This window comes from Rhizopus delemar, genomic scaffold, assembly GCF_000149305.1.
Source record: "Rhizopus delemar RA 99-880 supercont3.5 genomic scaffold, whole genome shotgun sequence".
NCBI lineage: Eukaryota > Fungi > Mucoromycota > Mucoromycetes > Mucorales > Rhizopodaceae > Rhizopus > Rhizopus delemar.
The window spans coordinates 507,789-532,538 of NW_027137831.1; the positions used below are offsets into that span (position 1 = coordinate 507,789).

General features: G+C 36.2%; 12 protein-coding genes across 12 annotated transcripts; 7 read left to right on the forward strand and 5 right to left on the reverse strand.

The window, feature by feature from the left end:
- Positions 1 to 90: 90 nt before the first annotated feature.
- Positions 91 to 3,834, forward strand: RO3G_06931 (pyruvate carboxylase; the record flags this gene model as incomplete). The annotated part of the gene is made up of 5 exons (XM_067661521.1): positions 91 to 189; positions 236 to 334; positions 377 to 620; positions 679 to 1,989; positions 2,048 to 3,834. 5 exons carry the CDS (start codon positions 91 to 93, stop codon positions 3,832 to 3,834), a joined length of 3,540 nt encoding a protein of 1,179 aa, XP_067517622.1.
- Positions 3,835 to 4,659: 825 nt separating this feature from the next.
- Positions 4,660 to 5,990, reverse strand: RO3G_06932 (uncharacterized protein; the record flags this gene model as incomplete). Its single annotated transcript, XM_067661522.1, has 3 exons — positions 4,660 to 5,609; positions 5,664 to 5,804; positions 5,852 to 5,990. The coding sequence occupies 3 exons, from the start codon at positions 5,988 to 5,990 to the stop codon at positions 4,660 to 4,662; spliced, it is 1,230 nt and encodes a 409-aa protein (XP_067517623.1).
- A 2,269-nt stretch (positions 5,991 to 8,259) lies between these two features.
- On the forward strand, positions 8,260 to 9,298 carry RO3G_06933 (uncharacterized protein; the record flags this gene model as incomplete). Its single annotated transcript, XM_067661523.1, has 4 exons — positions 8,260 to 8,312; positions 8,351 to 8,883; positions 8,936 to 9,092; positions 9,145 to 9,298. The coding sequence occupies 4 exons, from the start codon at positions 8,260 to 8,262 to the stop codon at positions 9,296 to 9,298; spliced, it is 897 nt and encodes a 298-aa protein (XP_067517624.1).
- A 117-nt stretch (positions 9,299 to 9,415) lies between these two features.
- On the reverse strand, positions 9,416 to 10,963 carry RO3G_06934 (uncharacterized protein; the record flags this gene model as incomplete). The annotated part of the gene is made up of 2 exons (XM_067661524.1): positions 9,416 to 10,690; positions 10,745 to 10,963. The coding sequence occupies 2 exons, from the start codon at positions 10,961 to 10,963 to the stop codon at positions 9,416 to 9,418; spliced, it is 1,494 nt and encodes a 497-aa protein (XP_067517625.1).
- Positions 10,964 to 12,490: 1,527 nt separating this feature from the next.
- On the forward strand, positions 12,491 to 13,591 carry RO3G_06935 (uncharacterized protein; the record flags this gene model as incomplete). The annotated part of the gene is made up of 5 exons (XM_067661525.1): positions 12,491 to 12,618; positions 12,741 to 12,825; positions 12,872 to 13,181; positions 13,273 to 13,347; positions 13,398 to 13,591. The coding sequence occupies 5 exons, from the start codon at positions 12,491 to 12,493 to the stop codon at positions 13,589 to 13,591; spliced, it is 792 nt and encodes a 263-aa protein (XP_067517626.1).
- A 326-nt stretch (positions 13,592 to 13,917) lies between these two features.
- On the forward strand, positions 13,918 to 14,957 carry RO3G_06936 (uncharacterized protein; the record flags this gene model as incomplete). Its single annotated transcript, XM_067661526.1, has 4 exons — positions 13,918 to 14,079; positions 14,126 to 14,376; positions 14,439 to 14,583; positions 14,637 to 14,957. The coding sequence occupies 4 exons, from the start codon at positions 13,918 to 13,920 to the stop codon at positions 14,955 to 14,957; spliced, it is 879 nt and encodes a 292-aa protein (XP_067517627.1).
- Positions 14,958 to 15,579: 622 nt separating this feature from the next.
- RO3G_06937 (uncharacterized protein) lies at positions 15,580 to 15,993 on the forward strand (the record flags this gene model as incomplete). Its single annotated transcript, XM_067661527.1, has 3 exons — positions 15,580 to 15,694; positions 15,751 to 15,799; positions 15,852 to 15,993. 3 exons carry the CDS (start codon positions 15,580 to 15,582, stop codon positions 15,991 to 15,993), a joined length of 306 nt encoding a protein of 101 aa, XP_067517628.1.
- A 56-nt stretch (positions 15,994 to 16,049) lies between these two features.
- Positions 16,050 to 16,725, reverse strand: RO3G_06938 (uncharacterized protein; the record flags this gene model as incomplete). The annotated part of the gene is made up of 4 exons (XM_067661528.1): positions 16,050 to 16,067; positions 16,224 to 16,376; positions 16,432 to 16,562; positions 16,608 to 16,725. The coding sequence occupies 4 exons, from the start codon at positions 16,723 to 16,725 to the stop codon at positions 16,050 to 16,052; spliced, it is 420 nt and encodes a 139-aa protein (XP_067517629.1).
- Positions 16,726 to 16,972: 247 nt separating this feature from the next.
- Positions 16,973 to 17,310, reverse strand: RO3G_06939 (uncharacterized protein; the record flags this gene model as incomplete). The annotated part of the gene is made up of 2 exons (XM_067661529.1): positions 16,973 to 17,004; positions 17,169 to 17,310. 2 exons carry the CDS (start codon positions 17,308 to 17,310, stop codon positions 16,973 to 16,975), a joined length of 174 nt encoding a protein of 57 aa, XP_067517630.1.
- A 789-nt stretch (positions 17,311 to 18,099) lies between these two features.
- Positions 18,100 to 19,222, forward strand: RO3G_06940 (uncharacterized protein; the record flags this gene model as incomplete). The annotated part of the gene is made up of 4 exons (XM_067661530.1): positions 18,100 to 18,128; positions 18,178 to 18,374; positions 18,423 to 18,502; positions 18,557 to 19,222. The coding sequence occupies 4 exons, from the start codon at positions 18,100 to 18,102 to the stop codon at positions 19,220 to 19,222; spliced, it is 972 nt and encodes a 323-aa protein (XP_067517631.1).
- Positions 19,223 to 20,645: 1,423 nt separating this feature from the next.
- On the forward strand, positions 20,646 to 22,486 carry RO3G_06941 (uncharacterized protein; the record flags this gene model as incomplete). The annotated part of the gene is made up of 6 exons (XM_067661531.1): positions 20,646 to 20,823; positions 20,874 to 21,087; positions 21,136 to 21,665; positions 21,736 to 21,984; positions 22,037 to 22,257; positions 22,310 to 22,486. The coding sequence occupies 6 exons, from the start codon at positions 20,646 to 20,648 to the stop codon at positions 22,484 to 22,486; spliced, it is 1,569 nt and encodes a 522-aa protein (XP_067517632.1).
- A 427-nt stretch (positions 22,487 to 22,913) lies between these two features.
- On the reverse strand, positions 22,914 to 24,361 carry RO3G_06942 (uncharacterized protein; the record flags this gene model as incomplete). The annotated part of the gene is made up of 6 exons (XM_067661532.1): positions 22,914 to 23,026; positions 23,106 to 23,403; positions 23,460 to 23,579; positions 23,641 to 23,699; positions 23,891 to 24,181; positions 24,232 to 24,361. 6 exons carry the CDS (start codon positions 24,359 to 24,361, stop codon positions 22,914 to 22,916), a joined length of 1,011 nt encoding a protein of 336 aa, XP_067517633.1.
- Between the last annotated feature and the right edge of the window lie 389 nt (positions 24,362 to 24,750).

Sequence of the window (24,750 nt, forward strand, 5' to 3'; positions counted from 1 at the left end):
TAAATAAGTTTCAGTTTTTTTTTTCTTTTCTTTTCATTTCTTTCTTGTATTTTTTTTAAACACACACACACACACACTTAAATCATAACGATGCCTGCTGCACCAGTACGTGAACACTCTGTGGATACCATTCGTAGAAATAGCGAAGTGATGGGTAACCTGAGAAAATTGATGGTGGTTAATCGTGGTGTAAGTGAATGTGATTTCATTTGACGTGTTACTGACCTCTCTTTAGGAAATTGCTATCCGTGTCTTTCGTACAGCTCATGAACTCTCTATGAAGACAGTAGCTATTTTCTCTCATGAAGATAGATTATCCATGCACAGATATAAGGTAACCCAACGCTTGGGAGGAATCTGTTACTCATTCTCTTAGGCTGATGAATCCTATCAACTCGGTCGTATTGGTCAATACACACCTGTAGGTGCTTATCTGGCACAAGATGAAGTCGTTCGAATCGCAAAGGAACGTGGTGTGAGCATGATTCATCCTGGTTATGGTTTCTTGTCTGAAAATGCTGAATTCGCTCGCAAGGTGGAAGCTGCAGGAATCACTTTCATTGGTCCCTCTCCTGATGTCATTGAAAGTTTAGGCGATAAGACAAAAGCCAGAACGATTGGTAACGAGTTTCTATTTCGGATGATGAAAATTTTCATTCTCATATTTCCCATCTCTAGCCATGAAGTGTGAAGTCCCTGTTGTCCCTGGCACACCTGGACCCGTCAGTGAATACAAAGATGCCCTGAACTTTATCAAAGAATATGGTTTTCCTATCATCATCAAGGCTGCCATGGGTGGTGGTGGTCGTGGTATGCGTGTGGTTCGTGACGAAGCCAGTCTAGAGGACGCGTTTACCCGTGCGAAATCTGAAGCTTTGGCTGCCTTTGGTGATGGCACTGTCTTTATCGAACGTTTCCTTGATAAGCCTCGTCATATCGAGGTTCAATTGTTGGCAGATCGTGCAGGTAACGTGGTCCATCTCTTTGAACGTGATTGCTCTGTTCAGCGTCGTCACCAAAAGGTCGTTGAAATCGCACCTGCCAAAAACTTGGATAACAAGGTACGTGAGGCCATCTTGAACGATGCGATCAAGATTGCCAAGGCTGTAAAGTACAAGAATGCGGGTACTGCAGAATTCTTGGTGGATAACCAAAACCGTCACTACTTTATCGAAATCAATCCTCGTATCCAAGTCGAACATACCATCACAGAAGAAATCACGGGTATCGATATCGTTGCCGCTCAAATTCAGATTGCTGCCGGTGCCCTCTTGCCTCAATTGGGTCTTACCCAACAACGTATCCGTCAACGTGGGTTCGCGATCCAGTGTCGTGTGACAACCGAGGACCCCGAAAAGAATTTCCAGCCTGACACGGGTAAGATCGAAGTTTACCGTTCCTCTGGTGGTAACGGTGTTCGTCTGGATGGTGGTGCTGGTTACGCAGGTGCTATCATTACCCCTCACTATGATTCACTTTTGGTCAAAGTCTCTTGTTCTGGATCCACCTACGAAGTCGCTCGTCGAAAGATCGTCCGTGCCTTGGTCGAATTCAGAATCCGTGGTGTCAAGACCAATATCCCCTTCTTACAACGTCTCTTGACCCATGATACCTTCATCAACGGTAACTGCTGGACAACTTTCATTGATGATACTCCCGATCTTTTCCGTCTTGTTCAATTCCAAAACCGTGCTCAAAGACTCTTGGGTTACCTGGGTGATGTCGTCGTCAATGGTTCTCAAATCAAGGGTCAAATGGGTGATCCCATTCTGAAGCAAGAGATCGAAATCCCCGTGTTGCGTGAAAGTGGTAGTGACAAGACGGTCGATGTCTCTGCTCCTGCTACGGAAGGCTGGAGAAAGATCATTGTGGAACAAGGACCTGAAGCTTTCGCAAAAGCTGTCCGTGCTTACCCTGGTGTCTTGATCACCGATACCACCTGGAGAGACGCTCATCAGAGTTTATTGGCCACTCGTGTGAGAACTGTCGGTAAGTTTTTTTTTAAAAAAAAAGTGGTATGATTTTTTATTGATTTTTTTTAAAAAAGATCTCTTGCGTATCGCCCCTGCTACCTCTCACGCTTTGGCCAACGCCTTTTCATTGGAATGTTGGGGAGGTGCTACGTTTGATGTTGCCATGCGTTTCCTTCATGAAGATCCTTGGGACCGTCTTGCTGCTTTGCGAAAGTTGGTACCCAATGTACCCTTCCAAATGCTTTTGCGTGGTGCCAATGCGGTAGGTTACACCTCTTACCCTGATAATGTTATCTATGAATTCTGTGACAAGGCAGTCAAGTGTGGTATGGATGTCTTCCGTATCTTTGACTCTCTCAATTATGTTGAGAACATGAGATTGGGTATTGACGCTGTCAAGAAGGCCGGTGGTGTTGTTGAAGCCACCATCTGTTACACGGGTGATGTCTCCAACCCTAACCGCAAGAAGTACGACTTGAAGTACTACCTTGACCTTACACAATCCTTGGTGAACGAAGGTATTCACATCTTGGGTATCAAGGACATGGCTGGTCTTCTCAAACCCGAGGCAGCCAAGTTACTGGTCTCCAGTATCCGTGCCAAGTTCCCCGACTTGCCCATCCACGTTCACACACACGATACCGCAGGTACGGGTGTTGCTAGCATGATGGCCGCTGCCGCTGCTGGTGCTGACATTGTTGATGTTGCCGTGGACGCCATGTCCGGCATGACCTCTCAACCAGCGATGGGTGCCATTGTCGCTGGACTGGAACAGACCAATTTGGGTACCGGTATCCGCATGGAAGACATTCATGCCATCAATTCTTACTGGGAGCAATGCCGTTTGCTTTACTCTTGCTTCGAAGCCAACGTGCGTTCGGCCGATTCGGGTGTCTATGAACATGAAATGCCTGGTGGACAATATACCAACTTGATGTTCCAAGCCCAACAACTCGGTTTGGGAACTCAGTGGAAGCAAATCAAGAAGGCTTACAAGGAGGCCAACGAACTCTGTGGTGACCTGGTCAAGGTCACGCCTTCGTCCAAGGTCGTGGGTGATCTTGCTCAATTCATGGTTTCCAACCAACTCTCTGCCAAAGAATTTGAAGAACGCGCCTCGAGTCTCTCTCTGCCCACCTCTGTCATCGAGTTCTTCCAAGGTTATCTCGGTCAACCCTATGGCGGTTTCCCCGAGCCCTTGCGCTCCAACATCCTTCGTGATCTCCCTCGCCTCGACGGTCGCCCTGGTGCTAGCCTGCCTCCGTTGGACATGGCTAAACTCAAGGAAGAGTTGGTTGAAAAGTACGGTTCGAGCATCCGTGATTACGACGTGATCTCGGCTGCTCTTTACCCCAAGGTCTTTGCCGACTACCGTGATACCGTCAGTCAATACGGTGATCTCTCCGTTTTGCCTACACGCTACTTTTTGTCCAAGCCCGAGATCAATGAAGAATTCCATGTGGAGATTGAAGAAGGAAAGACGTTGATCATCAAGTTATTGGCCGTCGGTCCTCTGAACAATGACGGTAAACGTGATGTTTACTTTGAATTGAACGGTGAAGCTCGTGTGGTGGGCATTGTGGATCGCAATTCTGCTATTGAAATCGTCACACGTGAAAAGGCCAACCCCTCTAACCCCGGTGACATTGGTGCTCCTATGTCGGGTGTGGTTGTCGAGATCCGTGCCAAGGAAGGTAGCCATGTCAAGGCCGGTGATCCTCTTGCTGTTCTCTCTGCTATGAAGATGGAAACAGTGGTCACTGCTCCCGTGGCTGGTAGAGTTGAGCGTGTTGCTATCCAAGAAGGTGATTCATTATCCGCTGGTGATTTGGTGGCCAAGGTTGTCAAAGAGGAAGCCTAAAAAAGGAAATTTCTTTTTTCCCCTCATCTGAAAATTTTTTTTTTTCTGTAGAATAATAATAAAATAAGCCTAAAAAAATACTCTGTTATCTTATCAATTGTGTGACGGTTGACTGGGAGATGCTTGAATTGATTATTAAAAAAAAAAAAAAAGAGGAGGATGTGTTACACATGTCTAGATAAGTTTCGCCTTTAGGTTTATCCTGTTCACAATAAGCCTCTTTTTCTCTGTTGGGATTGTGATCGGAATCAGAATATGGATACATTGAACTTTATCATAAATCAATGCAGATGATATGAACAGTCTTTGGGAAAAAAAAAGGGGGAAATTATATAAACGAATGATATTCAAGAAAACAAATTGAATGTATTATCAACCAAAATCACTGGCTTATCCTTTAAAGTAGATAAAATTTTATCGCTTTATAAAGTCAAATCATGTAACGAAGCAAATATACCTACTTTGTATTTCAGTTGAACAATTATGCCCAATTGATATCTCCGAATTGTAACAAACACTTTACCGATTAAAGAAATTGATTGCTTATTTGTTCTAATTTCCCCACTTTAATAAAATGACATCGGAAAAACTGATGCGACTGATACTCACTGCTTTATCATTGTTTGCTTTTTAAAAAAAAATTTCTTTTTTGGGGGGGAGTTGAACAAATTCTATTTATTTTCTGTTTATAAAAGACAGATGGATGAGATAGTGATTTATGATGATTGATATTATTCCTTCTTTACTTTTCTTACAGGAATTCTACAGATAATAGAATACAAGATGAAACAAAAGAAGGTGGTAAAAATAAAGTAAATATCTAAATTATCTCGGTTTGATAAACGGTATATCGTACTTGACATGACGACGATATCTTTGCTTGCCATCCTCATCGCTGGCAAACATACTTTCTTCAACCAAGTCGGCTGCTTTAGCTGCACCGTTGATGGATGACACCTGAACATAGGCCTTGAATCGATCGACCGCCCTTTGAATTTTTCCTTCTGGATCAGCAGCAAGACGAAGCAAGCGATCATAGAATTCGATTGGCTTATCACTGTAGGCATCAAAATAGTCGCCTAGTCCGATCTGCTTAATAGCACGTGCGTTGGTTGGTTGGTCACCAAAGAAAGGGTAGACAAACAAGCGAACACCAGAATAAAGGGATTCGATGATCGATCCCGCACCCCCATGACTGACAAAGAACAAGGTTGAGGGATGCTGAAGGATGCCGAATTGAGATGCCCAACCAGGCAAAAGGATATCGCTGTCTTCTCTATCGAGCATGTGCGGTGGCAAACGAGCCCAGATGATCCCATCGATCCATCCTTCTTTCTTGAGTCGCAGTAGGTAAGGCAAGATTTGCTGAACGTCCTCTTTGGCTGCTTGTGCGTGCTGGCCAAAGCTGACGTAGACCACTCGGCTGTGGTTGTTCAAAAAGGTCTCGGTCTGATCATCGAGTTCTGGATAATGTGAGCTCATGATCGGACCCACATAATGGTCCAGTGGTGTAAGTCCTCTGGCTACTTCAACACCAAAGACATTGTGTATCAGTTTGCCAATGTCATTGTACCTTGGACTGGAAGCATCCCAAGTGAAAGGAAATCCGGCCGCATGCTGAGTCTTGACCGCTTCAGATGAACGGAGTTTGATACCCCAGATCCTGAGAGGCAAACGGATATAGTCACGATAGATACGTCGCCATGCACTTTCATGAATCGTGGTTGGATTTGGACCCACATAAAGGTTATTGTTGATATAAGGGGCTGATAGATCTTTTATTTATCGTTCAGTAAAATAGGATATGCTTCGTCTTTAAATTAAATTACCTGAATAGATACCAACTGTACTTGTGATCATCACCGGCTTCTTTGTAGCCAATGCAGCATCAATACATGTAATGGCGAATGAATCACACAGAAACATGTCTATCTCCAGATGCTTTGAAAGATGTCGAATGTGATTAAACTCTATGCAAATTGTCAATAAATAGCAGATTTTTAAAAGATATCTTTACCTTCAGTATAATTATAAAGTACAGATTCTACAGCAGCAAGTGGTATATCCATTGGATCTGCGTGACCAGAGATTGATTTCTGAACAATACTGTGTCTTGCAAAGTCAAGGGGACCACCCACTTCATATGTGCTAATCATTGGATAATTATTTGCAAATCGAACACTATCTCCCTACGATATCCTTAATACTTTTTCACACTACTCTCTCTTTTTTATTCTTTACTCTGGAGAAAAAGGTCACTGTATGATTTCTTGAATGTAATTCTTCTAATATCTTTAGTACCCATATATTATGGCTACTGCCACCTCCAACTGAAGCAAACGCGATATGCTTAGGAGTTCTGAAATCCGTTTGTGGTACCAAGAAGGCACACACAGTGGATATCAGTGAGATCACTAACAGTAGTTTCATAAGTTTTTTTTTTTCTTTTTTTTTTTTTAAAGAAAAAAGGTAGTGTGTTATTTATACTCCTTTAAATAGAGGCGCGTTTAATATATTATATTTAGCTTTCAAAATCTGAAATATTACTAATTCTGTTTACTTTCCCGAAAGGAGAGGATGCATGCGATCAGGAAATAAAAATTAATACTTTTTGATTTGTTATCGTATATTTGCTGAGCTTAACGTGTAATTTTTCAACCTCGGTTTTGTAAACTTGACTGGCCTTATTTTATTAATACTATTTTGTAGATTTCAGTAAAACAATCGATTCATTACGATCATAATCCAAGGAGAAAATTACAAAAGACAATTAAACAGCGAGTTTCTCTTTCATTCTTTATTAAAATGTTGAAAAGGGGTTAATAAAAAAAAAAAGCAAGGATACGTTAAATGGGATTTCAAGTAGTACAATCGTGATATATATAAAAAGCCACTTCAGATTGAGATCTAATACTCGGTAGCTTAGTTGGAAATGGCCAGTTGACCTTAAATGATCCTTGGTTCCTCGATTATTTAGCAAACACTTTAGAACAAAATATGATCGATAACTTGACTACACAGTGCTGTTTGCTGAGAGGAAAGGTGTATAATTTAAAGTTGGTTCAAGTGACATGTGTTTGTAATAACAAATCTGAGCTCTTGCCTTTGTACAACCTGTCTTTTGTAACCCTACGCGCAATCTCTCCTGTCACTCTAAAATGCTCTCATCTTTAAATACAAAAAAGATTTCTACCCAACCTGAATCTAAGACCAGTGTTTTTACAAGAGTTTGAACTTATATCTTTTCTGATGACGAAGGACATAAAATGTCAATAAACAAATACATGCTCATTTCATAAAAAGTAATTGTCAACAATCATTGTTTGTTTGTGTTCAAGAAAAGTGGCCACAGGACTTGGTTTGGTAGCTTTGATTATTCCATCTGTCCATGCTCTCTTTCGAACATCCAACTTTTATTCTAGATGCATCTTTAGTCTAAATAGAAAGAGTCAACAAGAGAGAATAGTGCCATCTTGATTACTAAAATGGAAGCTAACAAAAAGTATATCAAAGTATACCTCTTGCATTGCTGTTGTTGAATAATGATAGTTTGCTTATCAATTTAAAGCATAAACAAAACTGAAATGTCAAGAAAGCTGTACATGTCATGCTCAGACATACTCTCAACACAGAATGTAGTACAGTCTACAAATCAATAACGAGCTTGATGCTCGTAGAAGAATAGTACTTGCTTTAATAAAAATACAATCTTTTTCTGTCTCCATTTTTTTTTAGTTTTGTTCATATTGAAGGGTGCATCCATTTATGATCACACTTTATCTGTTTCCTTTTTTTTAAAAAAAAAATCGGTAAAAGCTCTTCTGGTTCAAACATATAGTCAGTGTGATCCAGAAGAGCTACAATAGTACGAGTAGGATAGTGAATGTATAGGGTATGATTATTGATGATTTCAACTTTACAAAAGCAGTTAGAGAGCTTTGCAATAAGAATTCGATTCTTGATGTCAACATATTTATGTCAAAGTTTTGATTAGGAGAAGCTGTTTGCATTATTTTACTTGTAGCTTCCTGTCTTTGAACATAGCATTGCTCATATTTCGTCAGTGAGGGTTGTTTCATTGTATTTACTTTATTCATGTCTTTTTATGATGTGGCTGCTTTAGAGCTCAAGACCAACAGAGGAAGCTGAAGGTCACTAAAAAATAGTATCACTGTAAGTGTTTAATTTTTTCTGTTTTACATTTTAAACATAAAATATTGATTTTTAATGGTTGAAGCCTTCTCTAAGACTGATAAATATAAAAGTATTGACTGTTTTATTTAATCTCCCATGATGTCCATCATATGTATCTGGCTTATGACGAAACTCATACTTTTCTTTAATGCAGCAGCCACATTTCCCTAAAAAAATGTCGGTTTGTATTTCTTTGGATTTTCAGTCGACGGGGGTTTTTTTTAGGTGTTTATGAGTGATTGTGAAGAACTAGTCGATTACTCTCAACTTATTAAAAAGAAAAAGTAAGATGCGAAAAAAAAAAGAATCAACGTTCACAAAGCATTCATAACTTAAAGTTTGATTTCTCAAGACCAAAACGTCCAAAGTCTAATGAAGATCAAACGACCTATGCCCAGGATGCTCTTTTTCAATGTCTTGAGAATAAAGGTCGCTTACAAAAATCAGTATGTGAAGGCATTGTAGATTCGAATTGGATCAAGATCACTGTCAACAAAGGAACTCATTTGCACACAGTTGGAATGAGTCATCAAGGACATATTCGATTGAATCCAGAGGAAGCGGCCTTTTTAGTTTCTCGAAATGCGCTGATTGTTCGTGACGAGGATCGTGTATTGACATTTGAGGATCTGTGTGAATTCATCGTGGAGGATACCTGGCTGACGTTTGATAAGTATCTTGTTTATGCATATCTTAAGCGATTAGGATACATTGTTATGAGATCCAAGGCAATAGCACGTCAGCCTCATTCAGTGTCTTATTGGCAGTGGTGGAGTGAAAAGATAAGTCACTGGTTCAACCGATCAAGAAAGAAAAGAGGTCCACTTGTCTGGAATTATTCATGTTCTGACTATTGTAAGCAGAAAAGGAACCTGGTGTTTTCTTGACTGATGAATTTTTATATTAGATACTGTATACTCTACACTTCAAATCATACCCTCTTCCTCGCCTTTATATAAACCGTTTAATCAAGCATGGATGATCGATTGGGATGTTTATAAACCAAGACCTACTTGGAAAAAGAAGGATCCTGGTTTGCCAGATTATAGGATCGTTGTCAAAAAGTAACAAAGCAAGAGAAAAAAAAATTAGGTTTGTACTCATTGTTTTTCCTAGTATTCAAGAACCAATACCCACACTTGATTCTCAATATCAATTATTCTCACAGTCTAATGACACACAATTGCTCATAGCATTGGTAGGTGATACAGAAGGGGTCTTGTTCCTCAATCTGATGAGCAACACGGTACAAACTATCGTGAAACCATAAGTTACACCAAATCACGCATTTTTTTATACAAATTGGTTTATTACAATGGAAAGAAGGAAGGGAAATGCTGGATTTTTTTTTCTATGAACAATAAATATAAATAATAAACATCTTCTTCTATGCGTCTGACATGGTATCATGATGAAATTTATCTTCGTCATGTTGTACACGACTTTGAGCTCTAGCTACTTCAGCATTCCAGTCAGCTGCTAATAAGTAAAGCACTTGACCAGCAGAGACCAAAAATAAGGCCAAGGTCAAACCAGTCCAAAGGCCATAAAGATCCCAATCCAATACGAATGTTAAACAATAGCCAACAGGAGTAGCAATGGCATAGTAAGAAATAATGTTAACCCAGGCAGCAAATGATTGACGACCCATACCACGAATGATACCACCACAGACACCAGCCAAGCCATCTGCGATTTGGAAGAGAGCCAAGATAGGCATGATCTTAGCAACAAGTTGAACAACGTCATCATCTGAAGTAAAGAGATATCCAAAATTGTGACGAACAAGCATAAAGAAGGTCGAATTCAAACTACCAAAGATGACGGCAAATATAAAGGCCACAATGGACGCACGACGCGATTTATCCGCATTACGTTCTCCAAGAGCATTACCAATACGATTTGAGGCAGCGACAGAGATACCAAAGGGAATTGTGTATGTGGCTGATCCGGTCGTGAGCAAAATGGATTGAGCAGCCAAATCACGAGTGGAGAGGTAACTAGCGGCCAAGGAAGACAGCTCAAAGGCCCACCATTCAGCAGTGACCATTAACAAGGAAGGAATAGAGAGTCTTAAAAAGGGCCACCAATCAGTAAGGCACTCTCTTGACCAACCGCCCCAGGCTTCACTTCCTTTAACAAATCGAATATAGAGAATGAGGAGGATGAGCATCAACCAGTAACTCAGACTGGTTGCCAAAGGTGCACCTTCGAATCCAAGCTTAAATGGCTCCAAGTACACAAAAGAATAATTCATCAGCAGATTCAAAGGTGATACGATCATGAGTACGTAGGTGGATGCTTGCATAATTCCTTGTGCTTGCAAATATTTCTTTACGGCCTCAAATGCAATGTAAGCGGGTGCACCAAGCATAAGACAACGCAAGAAAAGACCGGCTTGATATGCCAACTGAGGTTCTTGGTTGAGGTATAATAAAAGATCCTCACAATTCCACCAAACGATTGCGATAGGTAAAAACATGATGCTCAAGATACACAGACCTCGTTGAAGGTGTACACCGACCAGTGTCTTATCTTTGGCCCCTGTCCAGGCTTGGGAACAAAGTGTGTCGAGAGCGGCCGATGTACCGGACGCAATACTCCAGGCGGTTACACTAGCAAACATACTGGCAAGTGCTGCTGCGGCTAATTCAGTAGGTCCCTTTAAAAAATTTTTTGTGTTAATAAAAATTGATATGATTTTCAATTTACTTACAAGATGCCCCAGAGTGAAAATACTAGCCATTTGAAGTGAATTTTGCATCAAGAAGGTAAAAACAATGGGGAATGCATTTTTTAAAAGCCAATGAAACTCTTCAGACCATGAACTTTCTTCTTGATCTTTCTTATGAATTAAAGGTGTATTTTCAGTGGGTGTAGAAGATAATGAGGAAACTTGAGACAAGTTATCTACTTGGTCTCTATGTCGACTCATATTTTTTATGTTTTATTTTTAAAAAAAAAAAGAAAAAAGAAGGATAAAAGACAAAAGAAGAGCCAATTTAAGCAGAACAAAAAAAAAAAAACTTTTTGGTTGGTGTAACCTGTATAATTACAAAGTCAGACTATCATAGTTGTTATAATGACTCAAAGAAATTTCGAGACCAATCATCATGTGTCATTGCGTTTTTTGCAGCTAAATTTGCGTTTCCATGGGCTTGCTGAAGGAAATGATGACGAATCATATTTAGTCTATCGACCGCTTTCTTTTTTGTATTACTTTCTCTGTCTTGCTTTAATGCTTCAAGATCCTTTGCAATTTCTGGTGGTAAACCATAGACATCATCTATATATGTTTGTTGCTCCAAATAATTTACAATATCTTCAGAACTCATTAAACCTTTCCAAAAATTAGATAATTTACTTTGTTGATAATCTGATTGATGTCGATAGGATTGATAGCTCATAGAGTTCATTCTCATGTCTTCTTCATGGACGAGGTCTGTGTATTCAGTTGAGTTTAAAAGGTTAAGTACTTGAGATCCATCTAATGGGTGATCTTGTAAGGTTGGTGGTATGTGATTATGATTGTTTATCGATGATAGCTTTGGTTCATGATTATTTTCAATAGGTTTTTGGGGATGTAGAGTACGAAAGCCTTGTGAACTACTAGGTTGTTGTTGTTGTTGTTGTTGTTGTTGAATATTATTTAATGACTGATCATAATGTAAAGATGATTTAACAGCACTACTGCTACCAGACCCCTTTTCAATCCAGGGTTGCATGCTTATGACAAAAAAAAAGTGTGAGAAAGAGAAAGGTCTGAATGAAAATAAGGGGGGAGAATTATAAATTGAAAGTCACTATGCCACATGAAAAAAGGCGTAGATTATAAAAACTCCTTTATCGTTTGCTTTTAAACAAGACTACCTTATTCATATAAACTGACAGTGATTGAATCAAAAAAAGGCTTTAAGGAAGTATATCTGAACAAAACACGTTTATAACATGAAAGCAGTACTCTTGAATTATTTTTGTATACACACACTATTAATCACATAAAGCAAACCAATCTTATTCTCTTTCATCCTTTAAGTCAAAACTCTAGTCTAATTCTTGATTCAAAAAGAAGTTTAAAAACTTTTAAGGTCATCAACACAGCTTAATCACACATATACTCTTATTTTTACAACTTTTATTTACACAACCAATTTAATTCCATTTTCAAGTTAGTTTTAGATTGGATAACATCTCTTCCTCAAATATCCAATCGTTCTGTATTGCAATCATCTTTACTTTAGTGGAAAGGATAGTAAGTTACACAATTATTGTAAAAATGGAAATAATTTCTTAATTCAAATTGACTGCTTTTTAATCATGAAAAAGCTTTTGTTTATAGAAGATCATTGAATGTTCAGAAAAGGATATAATCTTATTCTATTCATTCTATTATCCAATAAGAAATCATGTTGTATTTTCTTACCTATAAAACCAAAAAGTCTTCTTTTCTTTTACTATAAAAATGAATGAAGAAAACACATTTGAATACAAAGAAGGTCGAAAATTAGCCAATCAAAAAGATGTTGCTTACATCTTACCAAGTGACCAACTTGAAGTGGATAGACTTGAATTAAACCATTCTTTGTGGAAGTAAGATTTTTTTTTTTTTGTTTATCTTCCATCTTGTTTTATTCATCTTTTTTCTAGGCATATCATCGGAAGGTGAATCAAAGCTTCTTTCTTTCTTTCACTAACATATCTGTGTGATGTAGTCTTTATAAATCACCTATTCATGATAAGCTGATGAAAGGTATCCGTGTGCTTGACATTGGTTGTGGCCCTGGTTGGTGGACTCTGGTAAGAAAGAAAATAGAAGAGCTAAATAAATAATGCCTGTTGATAGGAAATGGCAAGACTTTATCCTAAATCAAAATTTGTTGGTATTGACATGGCCAATGTATTCATCACAAAGAACATGCCATCCAATGTGACCTTCAAAATTGCCAATGCAGGCACACGACTTGAATTTGAAGACCAATCTTTTGATTTCGTATTTCAAAGGTTTCTTGTCATGGGCCTTACAACGGAACAATACCTTGGTTCTATACATGAAATGAAGCGTGTCTTGAAAGAAGGAGGATCAATTGAGATATTAGAGTTAATCAGCGACTATCAAAATCGAGGCCCTTTCCTTGACAAGATCTGTTCATGGAGTAAGAATAATTAGATAAGAACAAGACATGTTGTTTATAATTTTGTTAGTAAATCAAGCGTTAGAAGCGAGACATATGGATTCATTTATAGCAAATAAAATACCGAATTATTTATTAAATACTGGCTATAATCATATTCAAATATTTAATTACAACGTTCCTATAGGTAAAATGTAGAATACAATATCAAAAAAAAAGATTTATACTTTATATTAGGCTCTTGGGGCGGTGAATTGGGTAAACTTCATTTTGACATTCAAAAACTTGCACTTTTAGCAGTGGGTGTCATGGTAACTCATTTAACTTTAATTAAATATGAAGAATACGTTCATAATTTAGAAGAAGCATTTAAAGAATTTGAGGAATATCGTGTCTATACACTTTACAAACTGATTTATGCTACAAAATAAATTTTCTGCTGCAAAGTTACACGCATTTTTCCCCCCGAATAAAAAAATTGTGGCGTTTTTCCTTTTTTTTTTCTTGTTTTGTTCTTTACAATAAAATGTCCACCACATACAATGTTGTTTCAGCATTTCACACTTCTTTAAATGATACAGTTAATCACTCTAACACACACCTTTTATTGTTTATTGTTGACAGCTCATACATAGGAATTATCTACACCAGTTGCAGTCTTTAAAGCCTTGACTGATTTTGTTCAACACACAACAGGTAAATAAATAAAAAGAGAGACAATTCAACTACATAAACTCATTTTAAAAAAGCTCCTACCATGTCCGAGTTTATGCAAACCTTAGAAAAAGAAGCTCAATCTCTTCGTGAATCAGCTGAAAAGAAGGATAGACCTCAAACACAACATAAAGCTTATATTGCTGTCTTGGCAGGTGTTGATTTATTTATGCGATTCGTCAATAGAAGCTCTCATGATTTTTCGGTAAAAAGAAAAGAAGAAAGCAATACAATTATTTAACACCATATAGCTTTCAAGAGAAGCAGGCAGCTTTGAGGATTTTAGAGATACTTTATTATCAAGAGCTTCTTTAATTTTAGAAAAAGCTTCTTCTGCAAGAGAAAGAGTGGCTAGTATTGGCTCACAATTTGTACATGATAATGCTGTTATTTTAGTTCAAGGATATTCTCGTGTGATTATGAGTTTATTGGATTATGCTGCTAATATCCAAAACAAACGCTTTAAAGTTTATGTGACAGAAGCAAGACCTGAGAGTGATGGGTAACAGAAAAAAAAAAGAGAGAGCTTTGATTAAAACATAGACTGATCCTATCTCTTGTTAGTATTCAAGCAGTGGCTGCTTTAAGAAAGGCAGGTATCCCATGTAGAGCTGTATTAGATTCTGCTGTGGGATATATCATGGATAAGGTAGATATGGTGTTTGTAGGAGCTGAAGGTGTTGTTGAAAACGGTGGTATTGTCAACAAGGTGAATACAAGTGATAGATATCCTGTAAACACATGAATATTCACAGATTGTAGATTGGAACCTTTCAAACTTCTCTTGTAGCTAATACCCTAGGAAAACCTGTTTATGCAGTAGCTGAAAGTTATAAATTTGTACGTGCGTTCCCCTTGAGTCAATATGACATTCCCTCGCAAACACCTGAAATTGTGACCTTTACTTCAAGAAGAAAATCATTTAGCACATCAGGCCATGCTCAAACTATGGAAGATTTAGCAATGTCTAACCCCTCTGTTGACTATACACCACCTCAATATCTTACATTACTTATCACAGATCTTGGTGTATTGACACCTTCAGGTGTAAGTGACGAATTGATTAAATTGACACTGGCCTAATAAAACAAAAATTAAATTTAAATGACCGCACTTGAATCCTCCAAATTAAACATTTTTTTTTTTTGTTTTATTTTATTCGTCGTGAGGGATATTATGCCACTTCATACTAAGAATCTTTAGGACATCTTTTCTATTGGTTTCATAGGGGGTTTTTTTTCCTTTAGGGATAAAAAAATCTATTAGCAAGTGAGTGATTTATGCCTCAAAACCTTTTGATATTGAACCGTTGCTTATAATACGTGCGTAATGTTTATGCTGTAACAGCTGTACTTTTGTTATTTTCGATGGGTAATTCAGTAACAAGTTCATATTTTAAAGCATATATTGTTTTTTCTGCTTTCTTTTGAACTGCTTCTAACATCATTCTTTTCATTTATGATTATTCTTAAAAGTTAATAATAAAAGATGCTTTTTATTGAGTACGAGTTTCTCCTTGTCTATATTGTTTCCGCTAAGAGTACTACTGAGAAAAGGAATGTGTGATTTGATTATGACTTATTTTAAAGAGAAATACAGGGTATTGAGCAGTATACTTTCTATTATCTTCTTTTTAGCAAGACTGCATAAAAAAATTAAAATCGAAAAAGGAATTTTTTTATTTTTTTTCTTATTAATATACGACATGAGCAACGAAACAGAATATGTAAAGTTGATTAGTAGTGATGGCTTTGAGTTTGTTATTCATAGAGAGGCTGCTGTGCGTTCTGGAACTATTAAAAATATGCTTTGTGGGCCAGGTAAGACATTTATATAAAGTGCGCAGTATAGATTGTAATTAATAAAATGTAAAAAGTTCAATTTAGAGAATCAGTAGAAAATGCAATTACATTTAGAGACATCAAGTATGTCGTATATAATAGAATGGGGAGAAATTTATTTAAATTGTCAATGTAGGGCCGTCATTTTGGACGTTGTTTGTCGATATTTGTATTACAAGTGGTTTTATGAAGGTTCAACAACAGAGATTCCAGAATTTAAAGTAGATCCTGAAATAGTATTGGAGGTGCTGATGACTGCAGACTTTTTAGAATGTTGATTGAAGTATCAAATGAGGTTGCTGATACAATCTTAATGGTATCCAACCAATATAATTCAATCCACCAAAACCACCTACATAATAAATGGATTGTACATGAAATTGATAAAAATGAAAATCATGCATTTTGTGCCAATATTTAGCTTCTGGATGAGTTTCAGTAAAACATTCGAACGCTTTATCAGTCTATGAATGATGAGTTATGGCAATATGGGTGATAAGTTGATTACCTCATCTAAAAGTGTAACGTATCCAAATAATGTAAACCTAGGCTGTTCAACAGGTGTTGTACTATTGCCGTACAAGGGCTTATTGTATTCTTTTGTAGCACGAATACTAAAACTAAGGCGATTTGGATGCTGATGCATATTCTTGGCACTCAACTTTTTTAAAAATGAGTTGCTTGTCTATTGTATTTTTTTTTTTTCGCTCTCTTACTTGCAAATCAGACATGTACAATAACAAGTTTCCATTGTTAAAATAATTTTCATTATAATATTCCATAATACCAAAAGGATATCCATTTAAATCCGATTCATTTTCCATAAGAGTCATTATAGTACCAATACCTTTATATTATTTTTAATATTGATTACTATAGTTACTATGGTTACCTGCATCTTTTAATACTTGTCTTGCAAGTTTAGCAGCCGTTTGAACAGATTGAAACTCACTTGGAATACAGTTTACAGAGAATAATAATAAACAAATAAGCGAAATATAGAATAACATAAAAAAGAAAAAAGAGAAAAGAAAAGTGTGAAAAATATTTTTTTCTTCTATTTTTCTATATTTTTTTTTTATAGTTGCTTTTTCTTTTTATTTCTTTCTGTTTCATATTGTTCCTTCTATTATCATGTTAATATCTTTTTTATGATAGCAAATAGAAAACTTACCATCTTTTTATATAAAAGCGCTTTCACTTCTACCAGGATTTAATTTTTCTAATCTTTTCCTTGAGGCTAATTTTAATATTAAACTAAATTGTGCTTGTATTTGTACATAAATATCCTAATAAAAATAAGATGAATGTCTTCTTTTTATTTTTATTTATTTTATACTTTAATGCCTAATAGATCGACCAGCGATCTTAATGGTGTATGACTTCTTCTTTTAAAAAATTGTTCTATAGTTGCTATTAATTATACACCACATGATTTTAATTAATAACTAACCTTGTGAGATAGGTGCACCACGTCTATTACTAATGGAATAAGAAGCTTGTTGTTGTTGTTTCAATTCTTTTTCTCTTTGAAATATAATGTTTGCTCTTTCTTGTAAATTAATAACCATTGATTTAAATGCACTATTTTTCATTTTTATTTAGTTTTTATTTATTTATTTATTACTCATTACCTGACAATATAAGGCCAACAAGATATCAAATAAACTCTATCTGTCATCAACATCATAAATGAATAAAATCTTGCTTCCCCTCTTGCTTGTGAATCTTTTAATTTAAACATGTAACTCATCACATATCCATTTTCATCATCTCCAAATAACACAGGTCCATCTCTACCTTGACAGAACTCTGCTGTTAAACTAAACTTAAAGATAAGTAAAGAGGTACGATCGACTGTTCCAATAAAACCTTCTAACGCAAGCTAATCTAACTGCTTTATAAAGATGATTTTGTGTAGGTGATTTGGTTCCAATGTATTTGATATTTGGATATTCTTCATCCACAGTTAATAAATGTTTTGCCTCTGACACAGTATGTCCTGTATTTACTAATGGAAATTGAGCTGTACACGCTGGGCATGCCTTTTTGACTGTTTCTTGTTGTGTTTGTTCATCGTGTACTGTTTGCGTACAAAATACTACACATGGTCCATGCACCTCACAAAAGTGTAAGAGTGCAACCAAGGCATTCATCTCTTTTTCTTTTAAAAAAAAGGAGTAAAAGAAAAAAATAAATAAATACAATCTCCACTTCCTCTCTCCTTCATTCGCATGAATACATGTGACTCGATTAATCCAAGGTCACTTCTAGTCTTCCAGTAATTTCGATCAAACAAACCCGCGTTTTTTTTTAAAGATTGTTTTTTCTCTCTCTCTCTCTCTTTATCTTCTTCTTTTTTTTAAAAAAAATTCTTGTTAAAAATGTCAAACTGGAAGAACGTCAATAACTGGTAAGTAATAAAATGCAAAACATTTATCGTTCTAATAATATTTTGATAGGCACTGGGTTAATAAAAACTGTTTAAAATGGGCACAAAAGTATTTTACAGAACAATTGGTTGGTTTAGAAGCTCAAAGGGATGGAAAGAAGGTTTCTATTAGTAAAATGGTAGATTGTTCGGGTGATGTTGATTTGAACCAAAGAAAAGGAAAGATGGTTACTATTTATGATGTTGCATTAAAGTTGGATTGGGAAGGTAATTATTAGACAAGGCGGAGTGGTTGTTATTGACAATAAAATATAGGTGTATTGAATGATGGAACTGAAGTTACTGGTTCAATTTCTATTCCAGAGATTGCACACGATACTGATTCTGATGATTATGTGGCAAGTATTTACACTTTATGCTTTGGACTCCCTCATAATCTTCTTTATTAGTTTGAAATTTCCATTAACGATGATAATAACGCCAAGCAAGAAATTAAGCAAATCATTCGTAAAGACTTGACACCTTTATTAGTCAAGAAATTTGAAGGTTTCTCGGCTGCAATGATTAAAGAAAACAGCGAAGATGTTTATATCGAGGCCTCTAAGCTCGGTACACCTGCCCCTCCTCGCGTTGTTCACAAGGAAACTTCTTCATCTACCAAGTTTGGTACCACAAGTACGAGTAATGCCGAACCTGAAAAGAAGGCACACGTCAACACAACTACCATCACAGACTCAATCGATTTCCAAACTTCTGCTCAAGAATTATATGAGACCTTGATGGACACCCAGCGTGCCATGGTCTGGACACGTGGCCCTGTCAAGCTCACCAAGGAAGTAGGCTCCCAATTTGAATTGTTTGGTGGTAATGTGACTGGTCAAATTTTGGAATTGGTGCCTGGTCAAAAGATTGTTCAGACCTGGAGACTTAGATCTTGGCCTGCAGGTCACTATTCAAAGGTGACCATGACTTTTGAACAAGGTACGGAGTCGGTTGATTTAAAGGTGGAACAGACAGGTGTACCCGTTGGAGAAGAGGAATTGACTCGTACCAACTGGTCTGGTTATTATTGGAGAGCCATTAAGGGTGCTTTTGGTTATGGCGCCAACTTTTAATAAATGACAATAGAATATCATAAAAAGTCACTATGTTTTAAAACGGAAATGACTGTATACCTTTTTTTTGTGTGTTTGTTCCATGCTTATCAAAAGCTGTTGGTCGCTACCGTACTTTGCCTTCTCTTTTTCTGTTGGCAAGACACTTTGCTGTCAACTTGTGAGCAATTAAAAAAAAAAAAGGCACTCTATTTGTATATATAATCTCATTACTTGTCTGTATAGCCCTACCAAGCTTGTCACTTACTCTACCATCCTCATCTGTAGGCAATGTAAGCTCAAGCTTTCTTTGCAATCCCTCCAACTGCCAAGCTGGGATAAATTGAAGAATGGTTTTCTACTATAGTTTTATCGTTGGATAAGGTGACTGTGAAGGATTTTTTCTTGAGTTTGATTTAAAATGATCATAGGTGCTGCTTTCTAGGCATTAGATTCAATTTCATTTCATTTCCAGCTTATTATGGAAGAATAGAACTTCAGATCCCTCTATTTGCAGTAAAACTTATAAGGATATGTAATGTATTCACTTACTATTTTGAGATTGAAATAGACACCATTTAGAAACCTCTTTCTTCTGATATAGTAGCCCTTATCTTATAAGAAATTATACACTTTTTAGTTGAAGTTGTAGATAGCTTGTTACTAAAATAACAGATTTGTAACAACTCATTCTTTCCTCGCGTTCTAACTTAAAGCTGCATGTAGCGGCATAATCTGAAAGTGAGCAGCAAGAGGGAAAAAGTGAGACTATTCAAAGGGTGTATTTCGGACTTCTTTCCCGAAGGTAATATATGCTTACATACAATATGTAACTTTGTATATATTCTTACATTTTAAAAAAAAAAAAAGTTTTCCCTGGAAAGCAGGATTATACTTTGAGTAACTTAATAAACATCTGGTGTCACATTCAAATTGAATTCATGCCCAGGATTCGATATAACAGATACCACCAAGAAGCATGTCAGTGACACTTTCGAGACACATAGAAAAAATCTTCTTTACTTGATCTCTCATGCAATTTAACAGATAACAACCTTCTTTTATATTGATTTGTTCTTTGTATTTCACTATTTAGCTTCCACGTTTCTGTTTAAACTCATTCATATTAATGCGGATGTATGAAGAAAGCTTAATAAGTTTTTACCAGAAAAAGATGTAGTACATGAATATCGCGATCCTAACATGTCACTTGTTTGATTTCTTTCTTTTCATTAAATAAGCAACTATATGTATTTATGTACATGTGTTCTTCATGCTAAAGTTAAACAAAAAAATATCCTTTTTTGCAAGCAACAGGAAGAAGAAGACGGATAAATGACTTCAACAAAATACAACAAAGACTATTTTTCTGTGTAATTAACTTGTAACATGGAAATAAAAAGCGTCTCAAATTTTATTTTCTTATTCTTTTTCTATCTCAATCATGGATATTCAAGCACTTATTCAAAAATTAGACAAGAAGCAAACTACTCTCTTGAGCACTGCCATTTTGACTGTAGCTACTACATGGCTTATCAGAAGAGCAATCAAGAAGTCTAAAGAATTCAAGACACTTGGAGCAAAAGAGATCCCTACTCCTAAAGGAGAATACTTTTATCTTGGTAAATCAGAGCATATTTCTGTAGTAAAGCTACTTATTCGTTCTGTGAAGGGCATTTGCCATTACTTGGAAAGTATCCTAGTCTTAAAGTGACTGAATGGCATAGAGAATTAGGTCCTATCTTTCGAATTAAAGCGGGTGTTCAAAACTGGGTCTTTATTGGGGATCCAGAAGCAGCTCATGAGATCTTTGTGAGCAAAGGATCTATAAGTTCTGGCCGACCTTACCTTACTTATGGTAACGGTATTCACGGTGAAGGCCATAGGTATGTAATAATATTAAATAGAGAAGAGACTAAAGTGTGTATGTATAGGGGTATCGCGTTTATAGATTATGATAAATCATGGAAAAATGCAAGAACTGCGTCTTTAAACATGCTTTCGCCCAAGTCAATCGATGGTTTACATGAAGCAATTGAAAGAGAGACTGAATACGGGGTTAACTTATTGATCACTGAGTCTCACAAGCAAGGCAGTATCAATCCTGTCGACTATACTCGTCTAACAGCCATCAACTTTGTCCTTTCTACTGTCTTTGGTATCAAAGGTATCCAACACATTGAGGATCCACTCTACAAGGAAATCGTTCATACAATGGAACGGCATGTTGAAAACATTAGTGCTGTAGGCGACATCAGCGCTTACTTGCCCATCTTGTCCTTTTTGGATGTGATTTTTAGAAAGGAAAGAAACTTGAAAAAATTTGTTGAAAAGGAGCATCGACCTCTTTATCGTCGTTTGACAAAGATGGCTCGTGAAAGTGATCAACCAAATCTGGTGAAAAAGCTAGATGAAATTAAAGATTCTTTAGATATTGATGAAGAAAACATTGTGATTCTTGGGAGTATGAAAAAAAAAAAAAAAAAAAAAAAAAAAAAAAAAAAGACAACTTTTATTTAATCTTTTTACATTAGTTGAAATGATGATTGGTGGTGTTGATACCGTTTCAAATGCTTTGGCATTTGTTTTGGCTGTCCTTTGTCATTATCCCGAATGGCAAAAGAAAATGTCAGAAGAAATAGACGCATTTGTTGAAAAATATGGTCGATTACCTTATTACACTGAACGTGAAGAACTCCCAGTAGTAGTAGCAGTTTTAAAGGAAACTATAAGATATCGTCCATCTGCTTATTTGGGTATTCCTCACAAAGCTACAGAAGATAGTAAGTTAAAGATTATCAATTTTTTCCTTACAAACGTTTTTTTTTCTTGTAGTTGTTTACAAAGATTACGTGATTCCTAAGGGCACAGTATTAATTAGTAACAACCATACAACTAACAATGATCCCAACTTCTTCCCTGAGCCTGAAAAATTTAAACCTGAACGTTATCTGGGTGATGTAAGATCAATCTACGCTTCAAGTAATGGTGCCATACAGAGCAGAGAAAATTTTTCGTTTGGTTGGGGTAGACGTATCTGTCCTGGTATTTACTTGGTAAATCAAGGCATACTTTTTAATGTTTACTTGCGTTGACACATATATTTAGGCTGAAAATGAAATGTTCAACTGGATGTGTCGATTACTACGTAAATGCACAATTGAACCCATTACTTCATCTACAGGAGAAAAGATATATCCTGAACTGGATGATTATATTGATCTTGGAGCTATTGTCACGCCTGTTCCTTACAAGGTTCACTTGGCAGAAAGAACTAATGTGTAATTGTTATTTATTATCTATATTAAAATTATTTCTTTGTTCTTAATTCTGGTAAAAGAAACCACAAGCTGTATACTACCTTGTAAGGCACCTAAGGATGTGTTGTTATGCTGAAGCGTTAAGATAGTATACATAGTGCCTTGATAATTTTGTCCTTTCTTTTATAATATTGATAATAACCATCTTATGTTCTTAAAATCAAATGCTAATCAAGTTACCAGGTAATGTGTCTTTCTAAAAGAGTAAACGCTTAGTTCTTTCTTTTTTTTTTTATAACAGAAAAATGTAAGAATTTTGTGTCGACAAAGAACATATATCCAAAACAAAAAATTTTTAAAGTTATATGTATACTGATGAAAAAGAGGATGCATAAACCATATTATCTAATTATTGTTTATTGAACTTTTATATCTCAAAATTAAATTAAAAACTAATATCTTTTTGTAAAGGTTAACTTGGGAGAGCCACGAGATTTTGTCTTGAATCCAGCAATGTGTCTATGATCATTAGCATCCTTGGAAATATCGATTTCATATTTTCTTACTATTTTATACATAAAACGGAATTAGTTGTGTGAGCATATAATAGGTAACTGCAAAAAAAAAAAAAAAAGTAAACTTACTTATCATTGCCAACACAAGTCTTTGCTGAAACATGCTAAAATTCATTCCAATACATCTTCGGGAGCCGTCACCGAATGGCAACCAGGTAAGGCCTTCATGTGTTTCATGTTCTCCACCTTTAGCGAATCTTTCAGGAATGAACTGATTAGGGTTTCTCCAATATTTTGGATTGTGATGAATGCCGTATATGTCGAAATTGATTGTCGTTCCTTTCGGAATCAATATGTCGTCCACAATCATATCTTTTTTTGCTACTCTTGGGATTAAATAATTAAGAGGCTCGTTAAGACGCAGGTTCTGATAAAATTCCGTAAGTGCTGCATTATATTTAAACTAAAAACCAACTGATTTACCTCTTGTATAACAAGGTTCAAGTAAGGCATTTCCTTCAGCTGCTCAAGTGTAGGAACAATATCAACTGGCTCATCACCTAAGACGCCAATGATTTCTTCTCTTAATTTTTGTTGCACATGCTGTAAGTTCAAAGTGATGCACATTAGTGATCGGCTAATATATATTTTATGATAACTATACCTTGTTTTTAGCAATGTTGTAAAAACAAAATGAAAGAGCAGTGGCGGTGGTATCGTGTCCTAAAGAATGGATTAAGATATAATAGGTCAAAATTGCAAAAAATGGCTAATGTATTCGAATTACCAGCCAGTAAGAGCAATGCCATGTTATTCTACAACATAAAATAAAGGTTAGAATCGTTTTTGCTTAGTTATATAAAAGCATGCTTATATATCTACTCGAAGTTGTAAATCATTAGTTATTCCTTCACCTCTGCGTTCAGCTTCAAGCATTAGCACAACTAAATCTTTTTCATTTTCTGGTATGTCTGAATAAGCACCACTCAGCACTTCTGTATGCTTTTGCTTTATCATCTGATCCATTTTGCCGTTTAGTTTAATTACAGCTTTCATTTGTCTTCTTTTTTCAGGGAAAATAAATGATAAAACAGAATAGAGTGGGCTAAGAACGTTTAAGAATGGGTCCATGGCGACCTGAATACCTTGTCTGAAAACCTTTGTCCATTCATCAGGATCACCTTTTAATGCTTTAAAGTCAAACCCTATATTTTGTGTTAAATTTTTTTATAAACTGCTGCAATAAAACACTGACCGAAAAGAGTAAGGCCGAGAGCATCCAAAGTAAAATCTTTCATTTTTGGGGCAATAGAAATGGTACCATTTTCTTTTTCGATGGCAGAAAAGAGATCAAAAATAACGCTGGACACCGTTTTTATAGGCATCGAACGATGAAAAGCAGGATTTACGAGCTATAAAACGTAAACTGTTACACTCCATGAACCTGACATATTTGTATACCTTTCGCTGATTCTTCCATAGATGTCCGTTTGAGATGAGAATATTGTCATATCCTATGAGTTGTACTAATGGGCTATCAGAGCCCAACTTAGTTAACATGTCATGCGACTTTGGATACGTATCTTTTAGAAGAAGCATTAGGTTATTGTAATTATAATCATTCATGAACACTGTAACGTACCCGTATGAAATAAAACATATTTGGCAATCATTGGATTGGCAATATAAACAGTCCAATCAAGTGGAACTTTACTCTAAAAAAAGGAACATGATATGAGTTGCTTATATTATTTATATTACTATCAGTACATAC